The sequence below is a fragment of the Mesitornis unicolor genome, unplaced genomic scaffold (assembly GCF_000695765.1).
Source record: "Mesitornis unicolor isolate BGI_N332 unplaced genomic scaffold, ASM69576v1 scaffold17940, whole genome shotgun sequence".
NCBI classification, from domain to species: Eukaryota; Metazoa; Chordata; class Aves; order Mesitornithiformes; family Mesitornithidae; genus Mesitornis; species Mesitornis unicolor.
The window spans coordinates 1-27,429 of record NW_010156405.1 but is presented as its reverse complement, the minus strand read 5'-3'; the positions used below and the strand labels follow the sequence as shown (position 1 = coordinate 27,429).

The 27,429-nt window shown below is 36.9% G+C and overlaps 1 protein-coding gene across 1 annotated transcript in view; it reads right to left on the bottom strand.

Moving 5' to 3' along the window:
• THOC2 (THO complex 2) overlaps positions 1–26,961 on the bottom strand; it is a gene marked incomplete at its 5' end in the record, with an annotated part of 32,356 nt that extends 5,395 nt beyond the window's left edge. The window contains 24 exons of the mRNA XM_010191590.1: positions 183–320; positions 4,210–4,245; positions 5,742–5,800; positions 6,544–6,980; positions 7,371–7,473; positions 7,778–7,962; positions 8,687–8,871; positions 8,963–9,094; positions 9,626–9,754; positions 11,075–11,232; positions 13,894–14,035; positions 14,480–14,755; positions 15,377–15,541; positions 16,186–16,365; positions 17,117–17,234; positions 19,003–19,099; positions 19,329–19,409; positions 19,879–19,972; positions 20,732–20,816; positions 22,452–22,553; positions 22,647–22,777; positions 24,029–24,070; positions 26,442–26,637; positions 26,789–26,961. Of these exons, the coding sequence (XP_010189892.1) occupies positions 183–320; positions 4,210–4,245; positions 5,742–5,800; positions 6,544–6,980; positions 7,371–7,473; positions 7,778–7,962; positions 8,687–8,871; positions 8,963–9,094; positions 9,626–9,754; positions 11,075–11,232; positions 13,894–14,035; positions 14,480–14,755; positions 15,377–15,541; positions 16,186–16,365; positions 17,117–17,234; positions 19,003–19,099; positions 19,329–19,409; positions 19,879–19,972; positions 20,732–20,816; positions 22,452–22,553; positions 22,647–22,777; positions 24,029–24,070; positions 26,442–26,637; positions 26,789–26,961 (3,444 nt within the window). The remainder of the gene's footprint in view (positions 1–182; positions 321–4,209; positions 4,246–5,741; positions 5,801–6,543; positions 6,981–7,370; positions 7,474–7,777; positions 7,963–8,686; positions 8,872–8,962; positions 9,095–9,625; positions 9,755–11,074; positions 11,233–13,893; positions 14,036–14,479; positions 14,756–15,376; positions 15,542–16,185; positions 16,366–17,116; positions 17,235–19,002; positions 19,100–19,328; positions 19,410–19,878; positions 19,973–20,731; positions 20,817–22,451; positions 22,554–22,646; positions 22,778–24,028; positions 24,071–26,441; positions 26,638–26,788) is intronic.
• Between the last annotated feature and the right edge of the window lie 468 nt (positions 26,962–27,429).

The window sequence follows — 27,429 nt, the reverse complement described above, 5'->3', positions numbered from 1 at the left end:
GTTCTGAATACATTACTGTAAACTGACGTTTGAAAAAGTAACAGAACAGAAGAAAACCAGCACTGATATGGATCATTTCTGCTCGGATAGGCTGTACAACCAATTATTACTGCAAGAATTTGGAACACAGCTTTCCAAGGATATGCCAGCTTTCTAAACTAGTTCATAAAAACGGCACCAACCCTTTTTCGATCTTTCCTGTCCTTTTCATCTTTCTTCTCTCTCTCTCTGGATCTCTCCCTTGACTTGTCCAAGTCTTTCTTCTCAACTTCTCTTTCCTTACTCTTGGACAATGCTGGAGTAGTGTGGTTAATGTAGTGCTGTTAAATTAAGGCAATATCACCAAATATTAATATGAATTCCTAAATGTGTAAATAAAGAAGTCTTACTCTAACAAAACAGATTTAGCTCAAAGAGCAAAATTAAACATTAAGAGTTTACTAGCAAAAAAAAAAAAGTTATTGAAGACACTTTTGAACTTGTTATCTATAATTTAACCTGTAGCTTTGTTTTCTCAGCCCTAGAAATTCACTTTCTCTAAACTAAAACACTTGCATTAAATACACACAATGTTGTTCATTAGCATTGTTCGAAACATCAAACCAAATCAGACAGCTGTCCTGTTGAAACAGGACATACAGAAGCCAGGACTGACCCAACACTAACTAATGCAGTCTGTTGAAATACAGTTATATAGTCAGATCTTTCTCAGTAATGCTTTTCATAAAATATCTATAAGAGCACATTTTAAACTAAAACCACCTTTTCTTGGTATTTTAAATATTTACGTTACAGCAACACCATTTTAAATCAGTACACTTTAATTTTTCCCTATAAGCTTTTTTTTTCCCCCACAAATAAAATACCTTTTAACTCATGTTCTCTGTATTTCTATTTAGAGATAGATCTTACTTAAACGGACACCAAAGAAAGAGGTAAGTGGAAGATCAGTTTAGAGCAATCTAGAAGTCACTTGAACGAAACCAAATATTGTTTCGAATAATTTTACTTTTTTAATTAAATTAAACCTGCCCTTCTCCAGTTCAGGTAAATGTTTAACTTACCAAAACCTGATGTTACTGAACCTCTGTTAAAAGTCACACTGACAATGTTAGGTCCTTTTCCTTTTATTACTTAACTGGATTTTTGTTCTCCACCTGCACCAGAGGCTGAGCCCTCAATACTCCTTTCACTAGACACCTTTTCCTGCTCTTTTCCCCTCACTCCTCTTCTCTTCTTCCGTTTCCTACATTTCCACTCAAGTACATTTATCGTTGCTTCCTTCTTTGCTGTCAACTTTTAACAGTGACTTGCAAATGTGTTTTTTCTACACCGTCCCATTCAGTTGTTCCCCAGGGATATTTTCCACGTGAGAAAGCAAACACGGATCTCCGCTTTCTCCCATTTCATTTCTTAAGTTCACACGCTCGTTCACGACAGACTCCACTGCTCTTTACCATCTCAATGCAGAGTTTTGCAAAACTGCATGTCTCGCTTCCCTTTATAGGAAAAGGCTGAATTTAGCTCACCAGGTTCTATCAACTTGCTTCTAGAAATGCTGCTAACTGAAACCGTATCAAACTCTGGGCACTGTTGGTGTGTGTTGTGTAACTTGGGCAAAGGCTAAAGCAGAAAAAAAAACCACACCTAACTCAAGTCTGGCACCATTTATGGTATAACGTGCAATGTAATCCTGCAACATTTCAATCGCCTGCTCCCCAAAATTGGGCAAAGTCGGCAATAAAGGAAGCCTGTGAGCATACAAGAGAACTGGACTTTTGCTTCCTGCAGAAGCTGAACTCATAAATCTGAATATCCCATCCTTTTCCCAAACAAATACATGGCAGTAAAGAAGAGTATTTAACTTGTCTTACACCATGTATAGGGAACACTGTCAAGAAGTGCCTTAAGTCTGTTAGAATGGTACTGAAGAATGAAAGTTACATCATTAAGTGAGGGGAAAAAACAACCCAAAAATGAAAAACAGCATTAAGAAGAGGAAGGAAAGGGCTGGACACCTCCCATCACCTGAGTACTTAAAACAATAAATCCAGTAAAAAGTCACAGAGCTGCAATACACTTCAGCTAAGTCGTATAATTAGCATTATAGTTAATTCTAAAATTTAACTTTTCAAATTGACTAGAAAAACAAAGCTGTTTGTTGATCATTTAATTACAAACAGTTCCACTGTCTATTATTTTACTTATTAACACATCGATGTGGTAAATAGTTTTAAATAAAAATTTAGTTTAACAAAAACTTGAGTGAAGTTTCAATTAACCAGTTGAATATTGACTAATACAGTAAGGGAGGAAAACGAGATCATAGACTAGCAAATACCACATTTCAGACAGATGTGAGCTCAAGACAAATACAGTTTTCCAAATAAAAAACAAAAAAAAACCCCCCAAACTTAAATATGAAAAATATCATGACAATGATTTGTAAATAATTTTTGAGAATATATGGATTCAAGCTACAGACACCAGTTTCATCAACTGTAAGAATCAAAGGATTCTTCCTATATACATTTTCCCTATAAGTATGTATGGCTGGTACTGGAAAAATTCAATTAGAAAAAACCATCAGTAAGTGTCCATTATAAAATCAGAGCTATTTTGAATGAAAACACATTAAGTGCTGTGAACACTTTGTTTATACAAAGCAAGCTGTAGTAAGACAGCAGCATAAATACAGAATAGGAAGTGATAGTGCACTATGCGTTTTTAAACTAAGTCAATATAAGTAATCCTAGATAAACTCATTGAAGTTACCCAGAAAGTTGAAATGTTGGTCATGTTGAATGTTGAAAAGTTGGTCAGCATTTTCCCAGTGATAAACATTTGTACTGTTTATTCACATGTGAATACTGGCTGCGTAACCAAAGCCTTAAAAGCAACTTTTGAAGATTTGGTCCATTTCCCATTAGCAATTATTCCCTAATATATTAGCAAGTTTACAGTGGTTGTGACTGTTAGTATACAAGTGGATGAGTTTTTAAAAAAAAAAACAAAACAAAACAGAATAGATGTCTAAAATGTAATATTCCAAAATGTCATCTCTCATGAACTCATTCTCACTCTACTCAGCACTTACCAAGCCACACCTGAAATACTGTGTTCAGTTTTGGTCCCTACTATAAAAAAAGATGAGGACCGGGCAGAGAAGGTCCAGAGAAGGGCCACAAAGATGAACAAAGGACTGGGAAGCCTGCCATGAGGAAAGGCTGTGAGAACTGGGTTTGTTCTGCCTTGACAACAGGAGGCTTAGGGGAGACCCTGTCACCATGTTCCAGTATTTCAAGGGTGGCTTCAAAGGCGATGGAGACTCCTTTTTCACAAGGAGTCACATAGAAAAGACAAGGAGTAATGGGTACAAGTCGCTCCTGGGGAGACTGAAGTTCGACACAGGAGGAAATTGTTCACAGTGAGAACAATTGGCCAGTGGAACAATCTCCCCAGGGAAGTGGTGGGTTCCTCAACATGGGACACTTTTAAGGTTCGGCTGGATGGGGTGCTGGGCCATCTTGTCTAGACTGTGCTTTTGCCAAGGTTGGACCAGACGATCCAACCTGGTACTCTATGACCCCATGAACTCTTGAACGCATTCTTTAGCGTACATTCTCGTAAGATACTGAACCTGAAGTGCATTTACAGGAAGCAAATGCACAAAGATGACCATTTAGGAGGCTGTCTCTGATGCTTACAAATACAGCACTATAGCACTAAAACATGAATACAACAGTAGTAATGGGAAAAAGCACTGATGCTCTAGAGATAAGTCTCAAATATTTTTGGTTTTAAATAACTACTATTTTGTAATTGGTTTCAAAAAAGAACTTGCTATTCTGAGAACTATTTTAACTATTCTACTGCCTCTTCAGCCAAATAAATGGCTTAATCATAAGGACATTCCTATGAATCCACAAGTTTCAGAGATGACCAGAAAAGATATTGATTGGTAAAATCTCCTAAAAGCATTGACAGAATGGTAAATTAAAGGGATTTTCATTATGTTGCTTCCACATAACTATGCCTCTCTCCTGCAGCAAGGTTCTATATAGCAGACTGAAAAAGTCTGTTACTGCACTAGCGTTTACAGGAATGGAATCTGAATTTTCTGATGGGGTTTACCACAAGACCAAAAGTTATGTTCTCTCTGCAACAAAACATGAAAGTAAACTGTGGTGGTGTCTAAAAGATTCAAACCTTTGCTGAAGAGTCCTTGAGTTCGTTGAGGTTGTCCTGTAGAAAATGAATGGAGATGACACGTAAGCTGGAATAGTTCTCAGAAACCAGAGGAACTTTGGGAAGCATGGTTGTACCCTTGAGACAAAAAACAGCTAGTCCTTCTGGAATAAATGTTAATACTGCACACTGAATAAAGCTAGGAACTGAAATACTTTTTTAAAAGAAAGAAAGAGAAAAAAAAGACAGCCATCTATTCTCTAGACCCAATTATTAAGTAAACTACAAAATATATTTGTATCTAATTCTTCATAAAACAGTTAAACACTCCCCCGCCAAGACAAAATAAAGAAAAATATAGACTTAACTAAATAGGCTGAACCATAGGAGAAACAGGTTTAAAAATGGCTTTTAAACCTGTACCTTCTCCACTTGCAGTTAACGTGGTAGAAGTCGCTCTAGAATGACTTTACATTGCCATTTACAAAAAACAGGCAAGAAAAACTTTGTCATTTTGAATAGTTACCACTGACACCTGCTTCCTCAACACTAGTAACAGCTACTTGAGTTCTCCAAAATTAGCTTAAATCGAGTATATCTTACATAGAAAAAGACGCACTCTGAAAAAAAACAGAAAAAAAGAAAAGCTTGTTCTAAAGTTGGTAAGATGGTGAAGTTTAAAGGCCCACATAATCCATCACAGTGCTCTTGATGAAGTATTAGTAACTTACAGTTTTAAATGTTCAACGTACTGCAAATTCAAAGATTCCATGAACATAGATGGTTTAGAAATAAAATAAATATGGAGCAAGGAATGGCTACCCTGAGTCTTCAAGTAGGCTACGCCCATGGTTTTGTGCTGCGCTTGAATGCTTGGGGTTTCTCTTTGCTGGGTAGGAGGCTTGGTTGCCACATCTGGATTTATCGTAACGCAGGGCTCAACATGGTGGGAACCCATTGGAAATAAACAAACCTCGAAGGGAAGGTACAACAGAAGCTGCATGCGCACTGAATATACACAACTACAGGAGAACTGATCACCAAGGAGACTTTAAAATGGAGCTCCTTTCAAGACTCCTCCTTAGAAGGCACATATCGGTATGACGCTCATCAAGAAGCCTGATGAATTCAGAGGTATCGTACATCCCGTATCATCCAGGAATCTTCAGTGCTACAGATTCTTCATTAGAAGTGCAGAAAAATATGCTCCACTCTGCTGCAAAGACTCATTTGCTTGTAGCTACCATTGCACTCCAAAAAAACTGACTGCTTATAACAATGAGGCACTTCTGTGTAAAAATTCTCTTGCAATTTCCAAACACTATTTACAAAATTTGTGCTAGGTCCTTGAAGCATTATTTTGGTTAATTAAAAATATCTTTCTAGAAAAAAAGACAGTCCACCAATAAAGAAAAGGAATGCATTTTCTAATGCAACTTAAAACCTCCAGTGGTTCCAGTGTATACTTGGCACAAAACTTGAAGGAAGTCGAACATTGGCATCCCAAACTTGTGAGCCTAACATGGGTGCTGCCTTCCTCAGGCTATACTAACCTTTACTGTTGAGGAATGTGATGGAGAAGAATGTGTATCAACTTTACGGCGTTTTAGTTCTGAGGAAAGAAAAGAAAAACAGCGTTATTAAAACACATTTAAGAGGATGATCTAATAGTACAGCTCCCTGAAGTACCACAATAATTTAAGATGGAATTCAAGTTTTAACACGATGTAAATTTTGTTTTTCTTAAGCTGTCTAGAGTTACCAGCGTGCCTTAACCCTCTTCAGTGCAGTTTGCAAGATAAGTCTAACGTGAACAAACTGCTGAAAAATTACGCTCATTTCAAAGGCCCTTTCTGTTTAAGTCTGTGTCTGAATTTCAGAGTTGCTATGAAGACCCTGAAAAGGTGAATCCATGAAAAACCTTACAACCCTCCTTTACTTGGTTTGCCTTAAGCAGTGCAAATATAAAACTCAACGTCAGCCTCAGATTGTAAGGACTTCAAATATCAACATTAAGGATTTGTTAACCCTTAACGTAAAAAAAAGAACTGATAAAGTTCACTACGTCCTTCTTAAGGACACAAAGGCCTACATCTTCCACACCCCCGTTTTCTTTCCATTCAAAGGTTATGATGAAACTGAGTACGCTCTTGAGGTTTTTGTGTTAAATTTTTGCACAAGTTGCAAGGCTACACTTACACAAATACATTTTAATGAAAGACCATTTAGACATAATAAAAAATTATGTCTAGTAGTTTTTTCTCACCGTGTCCAGCATCTTCTGACATTCAGTGGTTTTCCAGTGACGCATTCTATTTTTCTAGACAAGAACAGAATTTAAATATGCAAACTTACCCCTTTCTGATTCTGATGTTTCTGATCGGGGAACAGGTGACTTCAAGGACCCAGCTACTGGCATCTTTTCTCCTCCTTTAGCATTTTCCTTGGATTTCATTTCCTTCGCTACATCTCTTTCTCTGGACGGCTCCTTTTCTCTCTCCTTTTCTGCAGCTGACTTTGACTCAATGATGGTAACAATGGTCTTGGATTTTTCTTCTTTTGAAGCTTTTTCTTCTTTCTTGACTTTTTCCTTCTCTTTCTCAGATTTTGGTGTTTTCTCCTTGATCTCTCTTGCTTTATCATCTTTGTTTGCCCGTTCTTCCTTTGGTTTATCTTTCCCATCCTTCCCAAGTGCCTTCATCTCTGGAGTGGCAGCTGGAGTCTTGTCTTTTTTTTCTTTATCTTTTTCCTTCCCACTTTTTTCCTTATCATCTTTCTCTTTAATAATTTTGCTGCAACAAAAATAAAAAGGTCAATTAACACACGGACGCAACCGGCTGTAGGTTCACCACAAAAGAGTTTTAGTACTGATGGTTTGATAGAGACTCTCAAAGCAGTCACTGTCAAATTTTAGATTTCCTGTCTCTTTACCAGAACAGCAACAAGTGAATGTTATCGTTTTTTTAATCTTTATTTAGCTAAAATGGAATGCATTTAACAACAGTGTCAGATCAGTACAGCTGTGTATTTTGGAAGAAATTATCTCATTTATTAAACTTTGAAGAAGTGGAAAATGTACATGGAATGTGAAAGTAAAAAAAAAGAAAAGGCAGTTCAGTTTCAAGTCTAATTCTATGGTTTGGAAAGAAGGAAACAGAGAATGACGAAGTTGTTTTTCTCACCTATTAGAAGCACTGTTTCCATTGCTTGTTGTCACCTTCGGTGTAGCGCTGACAGCTTTATTGATAATTTTCACCACACCCTGAGACTTCTCCTTTAGTTTATCTGTTTAAAAAAAAAAGATAAGAGCTTTATTTAAGCAAGTTAGCATACATCCTACTAGTTAAAATAAAACAAGAACCTAAGCATATTCACATAAGAGCATGTGTAGCTAATAGTTAAAACAGGTAATTAAACACAGAACACCTTCTCCCAAAACCAAATAAACAAAGAGCACACACTGACCCTATTTAGCACTGCATTTATATTTCTTCTTTTCTGTTTAATGAGCCAAATTTTGAGAGAGTAGCCTGTAAGGTCTGAAGAATTCTACTAAAAAATAAGTAATAATAATAATAGGTTTGCTTACCAGTCTCCTCAGTAGTGCCTTCTTCCAGTCTAACTGTATTTATTGTGAGAGATGCAGGCATCGCAGCACCACCTGGCCCATTCTGTACTGTTGTAGCTACAGCATTCCTAGCAGGTGGGTCTTTGTGGTGGAATTCATTTTCAGGTATCATGAAAGGCTTCCTACTTTTCAACTGCCCAGAATAGCTGCAAGTCGCACAGATTGTTAAATATGCACAAACAAAGCAAAACATGGGTTGAATTTTAAATGAGGATCTAATCTAACAGTTCATCTGTTATTTATTTCACAGTTTTTCCCCAACTGATACGCAGTTTCTTCCCTTTTTATAGATGAGCTCAAAAGAAAAAAAACCAGAACAACAAACAAGCACTAGACACGGAAGCTGCCCTACATCCACACCCTCTTCACCACCACACACACCTGCCAAACACACAGAAGAAACAGTCTACTGACAGGTCTTAAAACTGCTAGGGCAACCTGAATTGCCCCTCAAGCATACATGGACGACTCCGCATTCATCACAGGCAAATGCAAAACATAACCAAGCATTTTAGAATCCCATGAGCTTCCAAGATCTAAGTGGTTTTACATCAGTAGCCCTTGGTCTTCTTCATTTTACTCCCCCTTCCTATCTACTTGCCGCTATACTACTTCTCTAAAATTAAGCTATGCTCTTGCAAGTAGAAATCTTTACTATTTAGAGTGTTTTCCTAGAGTCTTGTAAAGGAAATTAGTGATCATCCAGCACAAAATGAAAGTTTCCATTCACACTGCCAGCCCTTAGATGCAGGATAGCGAAATCTTCTGTGATAAGGTAAAAATCAAATGTTAGGACTGTAACAGTTCCGAGTCTTTAGAAACGTTTCATGATCCACTTTTAACCACTTTCTTAAAGTAAGGTGTTGTTACCCCATAGCCAATGCATATAGATCAGGTCTCTTCTCTTTCTCTTCCTGACATATCTTATGTACTCTTCTTTCCAAAGCTTGGCCCAGGTTCAGCACTTTTGGATACCACGGAAGGATTTTAGTCAGCACAATCAGGATATTTCTGATATGTGTATATTCGCCTGTTTCGAGGCAGTGCACAGAAGCCTAGAACACAAATTAAATCTAATTAAGTTGATTTTTATTTTTTTTTAATTAAAACTTTCAAAATTGTAAGTTTTTAGGCATCTTCATCTACCTTAGTTAGTTTATAGTGCCATTTGTGTACCACATGTCTAAAATTCTCATAATCCAATTGATCAGCCTTATTTCCACCATCAAATCCAGTTGCCCGTAATATAGTTAGGAAGCCTGGATAGTTACCACATTCCTACATATGAATTGAGGAAAAAAAAAGACACAAAACAAAACAACTATTTTTCAGGAAGCATAAAAACAGTAATTCTGCAGAAGTTACCATATTAACTGAAGCACTTTTTCACTAATTCTACCAAAGACTAAGATACGACACTGTACAAGACTTACACAGTTACTTTTTTTTAAAAAAAGCTTAATTATGTTGAAATCTTAGCTGTGGCTGAGAGAAAAGACTGTTCACCATTTCACTAGCTTTTACAAGGAGTATTAAGAGAGTTTCCATATGCTCCCTAAATAATCTTCAAGACAAGGTCACAGAAAAGTCAGAAGTGTAAGATTTTTTAGGTAGTATGTTTTTTTGTCACTATACAAAACGCTATTACAACTACACGAATTACAGAAATTCAATTCTAAGATTAAGCCATCAAAACAATTCAGTGTTTTTAAACCTAACTAACAATTTCACAAAGTCTATTTTTACTGAATTACACAAGCGGCCATTATATAGTCTTACCAGCAAGCACATTTTAATAACCTCACATACCTTTTCATATATGACTCTGTCACTGTGCCATCTAGTCACAGTCTCCAGCATACAGCATAAAAACCTGCCATATCTACTAGCTTCATTTTCAGTGCAACTTGCAACTGTATATATAATATCAGAGAAAACCTGTGAATAGCAAGAATAAAGAGTTACAATGACTTTAGTGAATTACACAAGGAACAAGGGCCAACAAGAACTTCCAGTTTTTCTCATCTAACCACCTCGTTTCTAAATATAAAGGAGATCTCTTATACAATAGTCTCATTTGCTTTCAAGACTATTGCCCAACTGCTGGTCTGTCACACTTAGCCCAGAATCTAAGCACTGCCTATAGCTGCTGCTGCCACAGTTATCCATAGTTAAAGTGTGACTTCATCGGCATATAACTGTTTTGTTTTTCAAATTAATAATTTCTTTGATGAGGTAGAAGTAAATACCTAACCAAACTGATGCAAAAGGATTTTTTTTTCCTGGCCTGCACAGTTTCACCAGACAGGGCTCACGCAGTTCCCTACTTTTATCACCTACAACAAAGACTGAGTATTTGAGGAAGAATGCTCTTTTGGATGCAGGAAATCAGTGAACATTCAGTTCATATGAAAACAACCTTCACCATAACTTTTTACAATACAGCCCCATACACTTTTTAGTCAAAGCTCATGTCAAATCTCTTGTAACTGTACAGACCATGCATTAACTCCATTTGACTTCTTGCAGCAGTAAGTGCCAGAACAGTTCCAATACCCCAGAGGGGTACAGTCAGCTGGTACCACTGCAGCTGAATGCATCCTGAAGATTCTTCTATCTACGTTCTCCACCTTTTTTCCTCCACAGGAGAGAAAGAACTGCTACATGAACAGTGAGAACAGCCTGAGCAAATGCCACCTCCAACTGCCTGTTAGACCCAGCAAGTCAGGCTGCTACTGCTATCAAACACACTCCCCGTGTCACCAGGGGAGCCCCTTTCCACATCCCAGCAGTGACACAGGTAAGTCCACTCTCAATAGCACTACTTGCTAGGGTGAGCAGGGTCTTACGGATGCTGCTTGTGGGGGGCAAGTGTAAGAGAGTTGACACTACAGTAGGAGGGCACATGCAGCTAAAATGGGAAGGTTAGGTTACATGAGGCCACAGAAATGCAGACCACTGGAAGGCTGGAAAACCTGAATGCAGTATCCCATGACTGCTAAGGACTTTGCTTTGAAATCCTAGTGTCATTAGGATAACTAAAAGACAAAGGTTTCTTGAAAAGAATCCCTTGAAGCTCTAGAGAAACTTGGTCTGTAGGATCTGAAGGACAAACCAGAACTTTTGACTATCACAGGCTCTAGAATTAAACAGAGGCAATGATTTTGTTTACCTTTCTTCAGAGGCAGAGGGAATACTAATTTTGCATGCTCATAGTAGTAATTAAGTGCATACACACACACAGCCCTAGCTACTTACCCTGTCGTAGCAGAGAAGTGTGGAGAAGTTGGGTGTTTTCTGCTGATGGACCAGTTCTACGAAGTGAGCACAATAAACTGCATCTATTGCCGAAAAAATGCATCGAGGAAATATACATAACTGCAAAAATTTTGTGATAGTCTCATTTTTGGTAGACTCTTCAAAAACAAAGAAGTTGAGAGAAAAAAGAAGAAAGTTAGTTAACAGGTTAAGACTCTACTGTTCTCTTCCCAAGAAGCTCAGTATCGCAAATCCATATTCTCGAGTTTGTCTATTACACCACTTGTATTCCAGATATATCTTGGCACTGGTCAGAAAAAGTCAAAATAAGCTTAACTGTTTGGGGATGGTGGGACAGTAGAAGGACAGTTATAGGAAATCTTTATTTCTTACTGGGAAAATTCTTTTATTACACAATAGTGGGGGAGGAAAAACAGGCTCCAAAAACACTTCTGTAAACTCCTCCAACTGCTCAAATTCTGCACATTAGCAAAAGGAGCACCATCTGCTATTTCTCTAGAACACCTGCTTTGTCCTTTCCGGATAGCACTGACTTTCAGCTTGGTTTCCTTAGAAATGGAAGAACATGCTGGCTCTACACAGCACCTTAAAAATCCTTTTTCCAGTCAAACACAATTACAGGAGTTTAAATAGTAACTCAGTAAACCACCAACCCAATACACACACATTCTGTTAAATTTTCGTTCTACCACTCAGTAAAAGACTGCAACGCAGGCTCAACCGTTACCACTTCCATTTGGCCAACCACAGCTGGTTGGTTGGTTGGTCAGCACAACAGCCAAACACATACACAAACTGGTCCCACAGCAGCTCTTGCCCAGTTAAAAGGATCATTACTACAAGCTGGGAGGGATGTACAGCACAAGGGGAGGGTAGGAAGAAAGCAAACACACGGATGAAAGCACAGAACTGAAGACTGCAAACAGCTGCCTTCAGAGGAAGAACAGTCATGATCCTCGTGAGGGGAACCGGTGTTTCTGCACTAGGATTCTTGCACAGGCTGCTTGCACAGTCCTAAGAACCAGGATTTACTTGCTGCAATTCGGTGATGCTCATGGAATAAAGCTTGTAGAAGGACTGTCAGCTTTCACGTAACTAAAAATTTTACATTAATTTTATTTTAGTGTCTACCCCTCAAAGGTAGATACAAGCCAGATACAAGCTTTTGACGCTTAAAAAAAAAAGAAAAAACCCAAGAGAACCACAACTCATAAAACAATCAAGTGTTTTAGTTTTACTTCAAAAGTGTAAGAGTAAAGCAAGTAAGCAGCCAGTCAGAATAGCTAGTTTCCCATTGTTAAAGCTACCAGTCTACTTATTCTGCCAAAAATTAACCTACTCTTAATGACATAACCACTCTGTGAAAAGTATTTTCGCAAGAAGCTAGTATTTTTTTTTTTAACAGAATCACCGAATATGAGGAATTGGAAGGGACCTTGAAAGATCATCCACTCCAACCCCTGTCAGATCAGGATCACCTAAACTAGGTCACACAGGATTTAAACTGACTGAGGGAGCACTCAATCTCCTCATTCAGATCACTGATCAAGATGTTAAACAGGACTGGCCCCAGAACTGAGCCCTGGGGAACACCACTTGTGACTGGCTGCAGGATTTTTAAATCAGTATTAGTAATTTTAAGTAATAATAATTTAAAATTACTACTGCAGTGGATGTGCTGTTCAATTTCCTCATATGCAATTACAGATAATTTCTTTCAATGGGGAAACTGCTGAAAAAGTTAGGTCAGTCTCTGGATGCAATGCTGGGAAATTTCTTGCAGCGGAAGCCTGAGCACTTAAGAGCCAACAATAAGCTATTCCCTGTACCCCACAAATGTCTCTATTATTAAGAGATCATTATCTATACAATTTTCTACACTTTCCGGCGATTCCTTAAGCAGACAGATTCATCAGTCAGCTCCACACCACACTTCAGTCAAGTATTAATTTTTCAGCCAGTAATTTCATGTAGCTAATTAGCTGTCTGTACCAATACAGTATCTATAGAGAATAACCTTTCTTGATTTAACTGTAAAATGTTTCTTCATTAAATCAGTTGGGTGTATCTTACATGAGTCGGACAATAAAACGCTTTTCCACTGGATTACGCTAGGTACCTTGGGACAGATGAACACACAAACTGGAAGTTCTTAGAGAGAAGAAAACTGACCAGAGAAACACATTTCAGATTAACCATACTAGCAGAGTTTATAATCAATATGGAACATTACAGAGGCTTTGTCAGAGAAAGAAGTTTGTTCTCCCTCTTGCATATTTACCATATGAAGCATTTACATGCTGTTTCATTTCATGCTCCTAGGCTGGCACAATACTTATCTTGTCATCAGAACACAGCTTGCGTGTTCCGCGTGCCCAAATACTGGCATATTGCTCCTAATCACCCACTCATTGAGAGCTCACATGCCTATTTCTTGCAATGTAGCAATTATCCTAACCTAGCAGCATCCTAACTGCAGTAAATAAGTGCAAGCCATCTTGTAATTACAATTTTCCTCTGAATTGGTCAATCTCTTATTTATTTTCTAAATTACTGTAGTATTTGAAAGGTCTTGACATTGCAAGAAACAAACAAAACAGCTCCCTAAAAAATAACTACTCAGCATTTGCAGCAAAGACCTGACATTCTAATTAAAAGTTTACCTTGCTAACAGACCTCAACATATAAAGGGATCAAGTTTTAAAATCATTAGGAGTATTAGCACGAGCTGAACTTCCAGTTCTGAGAAGAGTGATGACTACACAAACATTCAGACTGCTTCCCCTAGACATACTTACTTGCCAGAAGCCAGTTATCCTTCTCCAGTTTCAGCCTCTGTAGAACCCTCTGCACATGCTCCAACTGCTTCTTCTCCTCTTCAAGGAGCTTGTCCTGAAGAGCTGTGCAACGCTCTTTTTCTTTTTTCTTTTTATTTGGAGGCTACAAAATGTCCATGCAACTCACTTAGTATTATACCAACACTTGCTATAAACAGAGCAATTAAATTCCTGATAATGCTGAAGAATACCTGAATAGTTTTCATTTCACTAAGTAATGTTCTGCTCTAGTAATCAGCTGATTTTATGACTGGCTCAATAAAGTTCAGACAAAAGCGAACAGCTATACCACAGATACAGGTGTCAAAGACTGCTTTCTAAAACACAATTTTCCAATAATTTTCACTTAGTGAAATTTCACCGGTACTTTTAACACAGGAACTATAAGGAAGTGTAAATCTAAATTATGTGAACGTTACAAATCAAAATGGATTAATCAGGTGACAAAACTCCCAGAGCTAAATGATCTTAATACAAGATTTCACCAAAAAAGTAGTCTTTCAAGGTTAGAAAGTTTAAATTCGAACATAAAATTATATAAACATACCATTTCCTGATTGTCATCTATGGCTTTCATCTGGACTTTAAGTTTATTGACTTCTCTGTCATAGCTACTGTGTGGGACAGCAAGGTCATACATTGTCAAGGACCAGAACGTCGCATAAAACTGAGGACTGATGTCATCCCAAACCTTGGGAAGGTGCAGAGAAATCACAGCCTCATGAACTGGAGCCATCACCAGCTCACACGATGTAATGTATTTGTGAACTTTGTGCTGCTGTTTATTTCCTTTCTCAGCTTTTTTTAGTTCATCATACTTTGACTGCGTATAAAAAAATGAAAAATTAAAAAATTGTAATCTTTCAACTCAGAGACTGTAACTTTTACAATACAATTTAACTTTCTGTGTAACATTTACACACGTGAAACGTCACTTATGTACATAAAACACTGAAGAACATCGTACAACACTTTTAGTATTCATCCATATTGGATGGATTTATCTTTCTTCACTGATGCTGCTACCTGTTGTTATTGCTCTCGATAATATCTTAGACGCAGGGACAAATTTCTTTCTGACACTTCCTGAGATCCCACACCATTTGGCAGCTGCAACATTTTCCTCCACAGCAAAAATCCACCTAAAACATCTGCAGAAGAACTTAGCATTTGGGGGAACTGGGAAGAAGAACTCCTACTGATCACCCAGATCAGAAAGATGACTTCATTAGCTACAACTTCTGTCAGTTGTGTGAGAGCTGACACATGGGCCACATTTTCTATGAAGATAAATGATAACCTGGTCCAGCCCACAGCTCCTCTTTCCACCTCTACTCATAAAGCTTGTGCAGTTTTTATTTAGCAAATTCAGCAGGAACCTAACACATACATTAATAACATGTAATATGGACTAACAGCAGGCAAACAAAAGGGTTCTACTTACTGAAATATGGTGTGCATACATGGGCCTCGAGAGGAAAAATGCAGCATCATGAGGTGTGTGAAACTCGTTACAGAGAACGTCAATAGAAGGCACTCGCTTAATGTAATCCTCTGTGCTTAGATTGGATGCTAAAAACCCACCAAACTGTACCAGGGTGTCATGGCACTACATGTGAAAAATACAGAGTTAGCAAACAGTATTATTTTGTTCAAAAGTTAAGTAAAGGACAGATGGAAAGCTATTTTAAATTCATTTTTAAATAAAGTTAACAACATGTTTTTGTTTAGTACAGCAAGATATTTCTCATGAGGGAAGAGATACTGATTTTTCCATGCCACATATTCCTGTCACTCAATGCTGACTCAACCCTGTCTGCACATACAAACACACACACAAAAAGAGCGCCCTACAACAGCCAGAAGAACTCTACGAGCATCCTGTTCTACCAGAATGAAATGAAACTAGTTCCTACTGCCTCATGCAGCAGAGGCTTTCAGGATATTTCTTTAAAAGTTCCTCTAAAAGTACTCAGAAAATTTCTTAACAAAGAACTTCTTATGACAAAGGATGTTTTTAATCTTTCACTCAGAAGTCACTTGTCAATATAATATATAATACAGCCATAAATTTTAATATCGCTGTAACTGATTTTGAAAATTCTTTTATATATATATATACACACACACATGTTTTGTGCTAAATTTTTATATATTCTTATCTATGTGCTGAATTCTTATATACTATATTCATACATTAGAAGTTATCAAAGAAAAGTAGGGGTTCTTATAACTGCAAGTGTTTTTACTTGCCTGATCATACAGTTTTCCCACAAGCTTCAGATGTTTTTCCCCTCCTTCCTGAAAGATCACACCATTTCTCTGTTGAGCCATAAGCAGGCACAGTGGAAGGGCAAGATCATGGTCCAACAACGCGTCTTTCAGTCTCTGAGAAGACTTTTTTGTATTCCTGATCTGACCAAAGTATCCACCCTGCATAGTACAGAAAAAGTTACCCAAGTGTGGAAATAGTGCATCACAAAAGGAAACCACGAGTGCCTCTGACTGTAGAAATACTGATGAATTAACATCAATAGTTTCCTGCCCATTAATAACTCTCTCTCTGGATCCTGTACTGCAATGTATGTACATATGAATCAGAAACTAACTAGTCTTGCATACTATTAATTAGCCTTTTACACAGTAAACGAAGAGTGACATTTCAGCCCAGGCATCGTGACACTGCATTTTAGACCTAGGTCTGCTGTCATCTGCTCAAAGTCTCTTCTCTGTTCCATACAGGAATTCCAGATCGTAGTTCCGATTATTATTCAGCTCCCTAGAGATTTGACTCTAGGTCAGATTCAACTAAGATTTTGATGCCAAGGCTGCAACAGTTTTAGCTGTTAAAATGGTTTAAGAAGTTACTCCACTCAACAGGGAGCTGCTACACCCAGAGCAGGGCTACAACAGCAGGACTGCACAACATACAAGCCCCCTGGCTGCTATAATTCACAGGTCTGTCATATAACACTGGGTAATGAAGGCTGCTTTTGTTAATGAGATGCTGTGAAGCACAACAATTAAGGCTGTCTGCAAGGCCTGTAAGCTCAATGGAGTGGGAAGCTCTCTGATGAAAGCAGTAATACCTTTCTCAGCTGTGCTGCCAGAGCTCATGAATCAGCCTTTAGAACAACCATCAATAAGCAACAGCTATTATTAATTAAATTTAACATGAACACACCTCAGCTTTTAGTTGTTCTCCACCAGTCATGGCTTCCAATTGTTCCATTGTCATTTCTTCTGTAATTTCTATCCCTGCCATTTTCTGTACTACCTCTTTTAAAATAAGCAAATCAAAGCTGCACAGAAAACAGAAAGTGGAGTAAAAATGAAAATTTGTTCAAGAAATGGAAGCTATGACATTCAATAAACAGTATAAAGAAACACTATGATGTACATTAAAACAACATTTTAGTTCTTTTTGAAGAAGAAATCAGTATGCTGAGCACACAGGGATTTATTTACTGCAAGTAAAAAGTTAGTACTTAGAAGCAATGCAAGCATTCAACAGCTGGATTTCAGAACCCTTTCAAGAACAATTTCATGGTTTTTGAAAATAACAGTGAGTGTGGTGCTACTACATTTTAAGCATCGACAACCTCATCAAAGTTCACTGCTCCCTTTTGTTGTTTTGCATGCTTCATTCTGTATCTATACAGTTACTTCCATGAACATGGAATACTTCAAATTTTATTAAAAACTTCTAGAATAGTACATGGCCTTAGAAATTTAGTAGCAAAATTAGTCTGGAGAGGTTATTTGGAACATGGAAAAGATTTTATTTAAAACATAGAATATACAAAACACTTCCTTCATCATCCTGACCAGAGATCAGGCTTCACTTCCTGCTCTGAATTCTGTAAGGGCAATGACCTTTTCCTCAACACAAGTACAGTAAATGGCACCAAGACAGTTTCCAGTAACTTCTGAAATTTGTGACCTACTTATAAAGAGTGTTGACCTATGCCTTCCAAAACTAAGTTTTATTTTTAAATAATTTATATTGTTCATAATGCTTTTCCAAACATAAGTATGTTTTCTGTCTAGGAACTGTGCAACATCAGCATACACTTCGATTCAAATACTTGAATACTCCAGTCCTACGGAATTTGTCATAGTGGTAAATCAATTTTATTTCTATGATCCCAAATACTACACTGAATACTTCTTTTAGTTTTTTTTTCAAAATATTTAAGTCTCAATACTTAATCCTGGGGAAAGACAAGAAACATTACTTACCCTTCCTCTGTAGCTCAATGTGATAGTACCATCACCAGAATACAAAACAAATTGGGGACAGGGGAGCACATGAGACTGAGCGTCTACATTGCAGGGAAGGGAAAAAACTAGATTTCTCAACACAAACAGCCTACAATAGCATGCTGCATGATCTCCACTGGTAAGCTGTCTTTCAGTAAGCATACTGGGATTCATAATAGAAAAAAGTTGATACTCACCTATGTGATAAAAATAACACAATAAATAAATAAACAATAACACCAAGTGATAATGACGGAAGGACAAATGGAAAAGGAAGATTCAAATTGCAAACCTTGTTTAAATTTTTTTTTTTAGTTATGATTTACACTGATGTATCGAGAAGCAATTTGATTGCCATTAAATAAACTGACAAAAGTATTTAAAATAATATTAAAATGTTAAGAGTCACCCTTGTGGAGAAGATATTATGAGAAGGAAAAAGAAACCTGTAACAGTGACATCCCGTTATATCACACTTTTTTTTAAATAACATGCAATGACAATATTACAGACCAGCATTTTTCCCTCGTCTGCTTAGTGGTCAAGAAAACCGCATCAAAGTAAGTTACAGATTAAAAATACGTTCTTAAAAATGAGTATGTCACAGCTGCACAATTAGAGGAAAAATAATGTCCTAAACAAGACATTACTCTTTCTGCTGTTTATGTTTCTTAACTTTCCTGGTATTAGGAATGGAGTTTTACCGCTACTACAGTAACTACTACATCGAGCTGCCACGTTACAGCAAACGCCTATGTAATACATTATAAAAACCAAGTTTATAAAGACTAGCTGTGCAAGACTTGCCTTTTCCCAGCTTTCAGTTGGTTGGCTACATATTGAAGCAGGCCAGCAAGTTCAATCGGGTATTTTCGGAAAACTGCCCCACAAAAGCTAGCCAGACCTAAAGCAAGAAGAGAAGCTGTGACTGCACTGCATAAGATGCTAATCATTAAACAAGCACTAACGAAGTACACGTGGAATGTTAGCAATAGACGTATTTTTTAATAAAAGGAAAAAAATGGTTTCCTACTGATTAAACTTGGAAGCTTTTTTGTTTAAAAAATCAGATGGTAGATCATAGGGAAGGTGAAGCATTTTGAACATTAATGTAATAAAAATAGAATACTAACTCTGCAGCCAGCTCGAGATTGTAGTATCATCATGCTTCATTCTCTCCTTCTCGGGGTTGGCCAGAGCTTCAATGATACAGTCTTCAGTGGAGTTAAGAGAATATTTTTCCTCCATTTGTGAAAAGAAAACTTACACAGACCTGTTTTTCAAGCTCCACAATTTGTAATACATGAACGTGATATGCAAGTATAGCAAGCATGATATAGGAGATCCACTAATATAGTTACGGTATAAAAAAATCACAATCACTAAAGAAAGGGTAGCTTAAAAAGCAGTATTTACCAAACCATTTACAGGATCACTACGCCTTCAAGAACAGTGTGAAAGTAGTAAAAAACTCATGAAAATAAAGCACAATTTTCATAGTGTGAAAGAACAAGTAAAGGGAGTCAGGTAACCCACTAAGAATCAAAGGTACTTGCAAACTTCACTTTCCAGCAAAAACCAGTAATGACAGCGAACAACAGAAGATAATATTTACTCACAGACAACAAATTTAATCTGCAACTTTATCAGTAACCAGATGCATTGATTCACATAAAAGGATACATGCCAAGACATCGTAGTTCAGGGAAGTGAGGTATTTCAGTGAGTCAACAACCGGAGTTATTAAGTTATCGTATTTTTGTATTTGTGATAAAATCTGAAAGTTAAAAAAGATGTTGAGCTGAACAGGAACAGTATTCCCTATCTTTCACATAATAAATCAAAACTGTTTAACAATGCTTGTCTTCAAAACCTACACAAAACATGCTTTGAAATTAATTCTTCAAAGGTCCTAAACAACTTTTCACACAGGTAATCTAGTACTTTAGAGATATCAGTGAAACGTGTCTCTAACACACTAAAACTCTGTAGAATTACTCTTCTATTCAAGTATCAGAAAATAAAACTGTGAAAACATTTCACTCTTTTTCTAAGATTTCTTAAGAATCCTAAACTTTAAGAGTTTCTCTTGCTATTTACAATAGACTATTAAAAACCCTCCCAAACTTCGTAGGTGTATTTCAGACTTCAAAACTTTGTTTTCTTCTAAATGACACTGATGAATCTTCACCATACACACAAATAACTGCCCCGAGCAACCTAACCTGAATTTGCATTCAGCATAACCTGACCAGCACATCCCTGCACCTCTGAGACCCACCACAAGTACCTCAAATTAAATACTTTACTCCTATAAATAAGTGAATGTAGTTTTCTGTGCAGTTGTGGTTATGCAAGAACCATTTAATATTTCATACTTGTGCACTACTAGCAAGTGATCAAATTCTCAAATTTGCATCAAAAGTACAAACCAATGAAATTAGAACTGCTCTCTCCCTAAGACAACAGGTCCCTTCCTATACTTTTATATCTACTGTTAGCACAAAATAGTATTCCAATACATGTAACTACATACATAATCAAATAAAATTGTAGGATTGCTGTGGCTGAGCTTCCCAATTTGTCTTCCAGAGGGTTTCACATTTTCCTTGGTTAAACGCCTGTAAAGAGAACATATTTTATTGCGACAAGCTAAAAGGATACTAAAACAACAGGTTAGCTGCAGTAAAGAAACACCTTTATTAGTCACAGAGATTACTCACTAGCAGATGTGTTTTTAAGAAATCTAAACACAGAAATATTTCTCTGGGAAACCAAAATTTATATTCCTATAATACTCAGATGATACAAACAAACCAGTTGTCCCTATATGACCATGGATTGTATTTTATTGGATTGGCCAGAAAGTAGTTGTGTTCTTTTCTGAGTAAATGAAAGGCAAATTTTTCATGGGAAACAAAAACTGTATTAAAAAATGTATTTTTCATTTTGTTCAATTACCTTCTGCCATCTTTCAGGCAACTTCATGATTCTGCACTTGAAAAAGATCCCCTCTTTTCTGACAAAAACCAGTTCCAAGAACAATTTGATATCCCCATCAGCAGTGAAGGTTTTACCATTCAAGGTATTTTGTAAAGCACAAAACAAACGGTGGTCTGATGGTGCCAGGTCTGGCGATTATGGTGGATGTGGTAACACAGCCCATCCGAGCTGCAACTATTTCTGACAAGTGACCAAACTGGTCCGTGGTCTAACGTTATCATGGAGAAACACAACGCCTTTGTGATTCACCAGTTCTGGACACTTCTGTTTGATGGCATCATTTAATTTATCCAGCTGACAACAGCACATGTCCGAACCAATGGTTTGGTTCCTTGGAAGCAATGCAAAACACACAGCAACTCTGAAATCCCACCAGACTGACAGCACAGCCTTTCTTTGGTGAGTATCTGCTTTTGAAGTGCTTTGAGCCGGTTCATCACACTTGCTCCATGATCTTTGTCATTTGTCGTTGTTGTAGACGATCCATTTGTCATTACCCATTATCGTACGTTTCAAAAATTGATCGTTTTCCTCACGTTTCAAGAGAGAATCACAAATATCAATGTGCTCAGTGAGTGAATTTCTCTGAGCTCATGTGGTACCCAAATATCGAGCTTTGTAATGTATCTAAGTTGTTTTAAGTGGTTTTCAACACGCAATTTCAATTCGTTAAGGTTATCGGCAACCTCTCATTATTAAATGCCAGCTAGAATCAATGAAGACTTTATTTTGTCATTACCAACTTCAATTTGCCTTCCTGAGCACGGTGCATCTTTAACATCCAGATCTCCAAACCAAAATTTATAAACCAATTCTGACAGTGCCATCATTTTAAGGCATTTTCACCGTACACATCACAAAACTTCTCAAGACCTTGTACAGTGTTTTTTCCTTTTCTGAAGTAATACAGCAAAATATGAAGAAAATGCTCCATTTTGCATTTTGAAATTGATGTCAAATAAACATTAACAAAATTGTGCACTTTTTTCACAGACAAGCTTGAACTGTCAAGTCACATAAGGAATTTGCAGTTTAAGATGAAGTTAGTTACAACTCAAGACATGCATGTCCATCTCTTTAAAAAAGCAGGTTTTTTTATAACAGTACATTAAATACTTCATGAACAAGGATTATCAGTGAAGTTACTGACTCAGAAGAAAAGGAATGTATTTGTCATGCCTTTTTTCTCCAGTCAGTGACATGCAATACCTTGTCTCACAGTAGATAATGATTTATGGAATTAGACAACTTACTTCATGATATATTTGGCTCGATCAATGGTTTGAGCTTTAACTTTCACGAGAAGCGGGTGACTGTTGTATGTTTCATTCTTCCACTGTCCATAAAGACGGTACCTTGAGAGATAATAAGGGAAAACTATTTTTAGTACTGGCAATTCAAGAGAGAATTGTCACTTCCAAAGAACGGAAACAAGTTTTTCTACTCACCGGTACTGGTATGGAAAAGTTTTGAACATTCCCCATAACTCTTCAGACATGCACGCATTGCAGTCCATCAAAGAAAGAGATGGCAGTAAGACCTGATCGGTAATACTCAACAAACAGCTGAACAGCGTCTCCTGAGATAAAGACAAAACACTTGAGGTAACTATCAAGTACATCAGAAGCAGTGATACGCACACTGTGCAGATATGCATGAATTGCTCATCTTAGCACGCTGATAAGACACCAATCTGCCACAAGATTAAGACTTCCTAAACAGAAACAAAAATCTTAAAAGGTCTTAAAAATATCTCCCATGATAAATCTTTTACTAGATCATTCATGTAGCATACATACTGTCGATATTTTGTTTGCCTATATAACATTCGAGCAAAGCTGCTCAAGTTTTCAGAAAGTTGCACTCATAATTTCAAATCAAATAAATCTTTTTAAAACAGATATACTGTGGACTTGCACAAACTGCAACAAGACAAAACAGATTTTGGCACCTTTCTATGTATTAAGGTACTCCTTGCCACCACTTCCATTTTCAAAAGCCCAGATTAAAACCTGAAGGCAATATACAAGTTCTCAAGGCACAGCACCAATTTCTGTGTTTTCACTATCCTATCCTCACCCTTCCTTAAATGCTCCTCCTTTTCATTGAGCTGTTAGAATAAGCATAACATTAAAAAAGAGGCAAAAACCAAAACCAAACAAACTCAAACCAAACCAAAAAAACAACCAACAAGAGAGCCTAATTTTCTCTGCAGTGATTCAAGAAGTCAGGAAATCACGACAGTGAGAAACAAGGAGTAATAAGAAATAATGAAAACTGCACAAACTTTGTAAACAAACTTGAATTTAGAAGTTCAATTTCAACCAGGCACATGGATTTCATTATGACCAGTCTTAATAATTCAATAAATAAGAACATTCAGAATGAAGTTAATTAGTCGATAAAGAAAAATTAGCCATTACATTATTAAACACTTCCCCTATCTCTAATTTCTTTTTTTCTCTATGCATTTCCCCAGTAATTTCTTTGGGATCCAAGGTGCACCACAAAAAGGCTATTTAGAATAAATAGCTGGAGATATCCTAGCTGATTCTGAGCAAATAAGAAATAGAATGCACTAAACTAAAAGAGCAAGATCAGGTTTGAGGAATGCAGGAGAGAAAGGAAAAAAGAAGATGGGAATATAAAAAAAATCCCACCTATGACTGGCTCAAACTCGCCTATGAAAATCAAAACAAGTCTGTAACTTACATTTGTTAAAACATTTTTATACTTTAACACTCTAGAGAAAGAAGAGTTGTACAGATACTGAATACTTGGTCTCAACTACAATCTGGTATAAAAACACCTTCCTCCAAAATAAACTTACCATTTTATCTTTATCTTCTTGTTTGCTTCCGTCAGACTGGAACTGTAACAAAGGCAAACACATTAACTGTAGCATACTTAATGTAACAGCTTCAGAACAAGGCTACCTCAGCAAAAGCATAAACCTGAAGGGCCACATGTCTGTTAAGTCTTTCATTTTCCAAATCTGCCAGCATGAAAACATTTTTAACAGAAAGTCAAATGCATAGACGAAATGCATTGCTCACATACATAATGGCTTTGTTCAAAACAGAGCTAGTAACTAAAACACCAAGAAAACCTCCTATTATACATGAAATACTGAGCTTTCTTGCGGGAGAGAAGAAATAAAAATCCCTTAAGGATTCACCCTCTATCTAAAAAAAAAAAACCCCAGGACTTCCCACCCAATCATCAATAACCACAGATTATTTTCCCCATCTTTCTTTCACAATCATACCCTCTTAAGCTTTTAGTCTTCAGTATTATTTTTTTTCTCTCTTCTTGTTTCACTCAGCATGAAAAGCAGATTAAGCTATCACACCAGTAAGTGCACAATTATTTTAGAGGTACACTTGAGCATGAAAGCTGCAGTGCAATGTTAGTAGTCTAACTCTTAAACTACTGTACGAGTTAACTCACAGCCAAATCACCTCAAGGTATAAGTACTTCTACTGTGTTAAATGCAGTTTCACATCTAGAACATGCTGATGGTAACAGTGCATTAAAAATAACTTTCCCTATGTTACCTTAACCACTCTGTCACTGACGAATTTCTTCACAGTTCCAACCTAGAGCAAATAGCTAAAATGTTGCTCATTCTTGTCAGAAACACATTATTATATTCATGTATTACAGTAAAACTGCATGAGGTTCCTGTAACCAAATGACCTCCATTCTACTGTATGCATCCACAAAGGAACAAGGGCTTTCTCACAAACCTTCAGTACTTCAACTTAATTACAAAGGAGTCCTTAATAGTCTGCTGGCAGCAGTAAAATTAATTACTCCCTTTAAATTATAATTTCCAAATTAACTGCACTGTCAGTGCAACATCACCTATCACTCAAATATCTTCTCACAGGCCAGCAAGAAAAAAACATGCTATAAAACCAAAGTATTAACCATTGGGAAATCTTATCATTCTGGATGAGAAGATGCTGAGAAATTATACCATTTCCTACTATATTATACAATTTCCTCCTACAAAGATATGGAAGTGCTTGAAGTTACCATGATTTTATTACAAAGACTACTTTGAACCCAAATTTAGAGTTGCTTCTGTTGCTTTGCCTTTACATCTTACAAGACTGATGAGACTGACTTCCCAAAATCTGTTACGTTAGACACAAAGATCTTCAGTCCCAAGAATTATCTACGGTCTTAGCTGGGCGTCCCTTCAGGTGGCACATAAATTCTGAACATCTCAATATTTGTTAGTGCAGTTGAAATAAAAAGTACTTCCATGAAAAAAAAAGTTACTAAACTGAAAATCTCCCCTCCAGTACCATTTAGATCCACCAACCTCTCCAACTTTCTTGCAAGTTAAAATTAAAAAAGCTAGGTAACAAAAATATTTTTAAGCTCAGAGCACTTTTGTTTTAATTTGAATAATAAATTTTAAAATTAATTTAAAAGCTATGGATTCCAAAGTTTCTCTGAGCTACTATTTAAAATAGTTTTAAAATCCTCTGCTGTTGAAAACAAATTGTCAGAAGAGTAGCAAAAGAAATCACCAGCCTCAGTTTGGGCTACTGAGAATGTTCCAAGGAAGTTCAGAATATAAATTCAACTTCCAGCCTTTTAAAACAGGCCGTACTACCAATCTTTCAATATATATGTGCTAAAGATACAGTTAAGAGACAACAGATCTCAAGAGGCCATCTTCTCTCTGAAGTTGGTGACATGAGGCTTTATGAAGTGTTTTAGATCTCCACACTGAACTCATCTGTCACCAACACAAGTTCAAGAACAGCAGCACTTCAGCTGGCAGGACAGGGGGACAGCCCACTAATTAAAAAGATGCAACATCCTCTACTTGCCAAGGACCTACAGGTGGAACACAAAGTACTATATTAAGTACTGGACGTGTATCAGGTTATTGCTCCCCACTGTCCACACTGCCACTCTAACAATGTAAAAGCTTCCATGCAACCAGTATCATATGTCTGTTTAAAAAAATACACCCATACACAGATAATGTTTTAAAAGATGAAGATCATAATGAGAAATCAGTTACCACTAAATATTCCAGGCTGTAAACCTAAAGTGCCTGAAGTTGTCTATAAAAATGTTTGTTATGTTTATTGATCGTAAAAATGATCAAGAATTTAAGAAATATTTTCCAAATTTGTTCTTAAATAGTTTTTTATGTTTCAGTATTTGAATACATACACAATTAATGAGACTTGAGCATTCTTTAACACCATACCAACCTCTTTCATAAACGCTTTTCCAAGGCGCACCACTTTTGCAAATAAAATGGGATCATGGGAGAGATGAGGACCAAGGTAACAAAGCATGTTGAACACTTCCTTTCTCAATTCCTCGAAGCTGTCTGCTTGTTTTGGTGCTCTCTTGTTTGGCAAAGAAGGAATTGGCGACCCTTTAGCTCCTTTAGGTACACCAACTCTGAAAAATAAGATGTGTAGCATTTCACATGAGAAAGAAGGGAAAATTTTGGAAGTGTCTCAATCCAGTTAGGCTTATTAGTGAACTCATGCTTATAAACAAACAGTAGTTTTCCCCGTTATAGCAACAGAAGTCAACTTTTCACTTTTACCTGCGGTACAGAGGTTCAATTGTCACATGTACAAGCTGGCAGAGGGCAATTGCAATAGGCTTGTGTGAAGTAGCATAGAACGGAGGCATCTGATCCATAATACTTTGTGCATGCTGCCAATCACCAATCTTTAATAAAGCTTCCAATAAACCAAGCTTTTGATTATCAGGAGGCTGCAAAACAAACAATGAAAAAGTGTATTCGTAAAGTCTTCTTAACACTTCTCCTTAAGCAGTGTGCAGCTGTAATCCACAGCTGGAGGAAAAACCTAGCACTTAACTACATAATAAAAAAATGCAAAATGAAATTCAGCTGGACATTTAGACAATAAGCACACTTCAAAAGCAACAATAAACCAGTTCATATAGGATCTAACATCTGGACCAACGAAAAAGAGTTTAAAATAAAGTTCAAAACAGGAGTTTATAAAATCGTCTGACGTATCCGAATACATACTTTCCAAAATATCAATCTACTGCAGCTTATTTCTTTACACGACATTTTAAAAACAATGCAGGCATTTAAGAATCCTTTGTGCTCTGTGTTGTTCTGGATTTAAGAATACAAATTTCTCCTGAAAAATCAAATTCTTTTAAAAACCAAAACCAAACAAAACCAAAGCCCCACACAAGACCAAACCA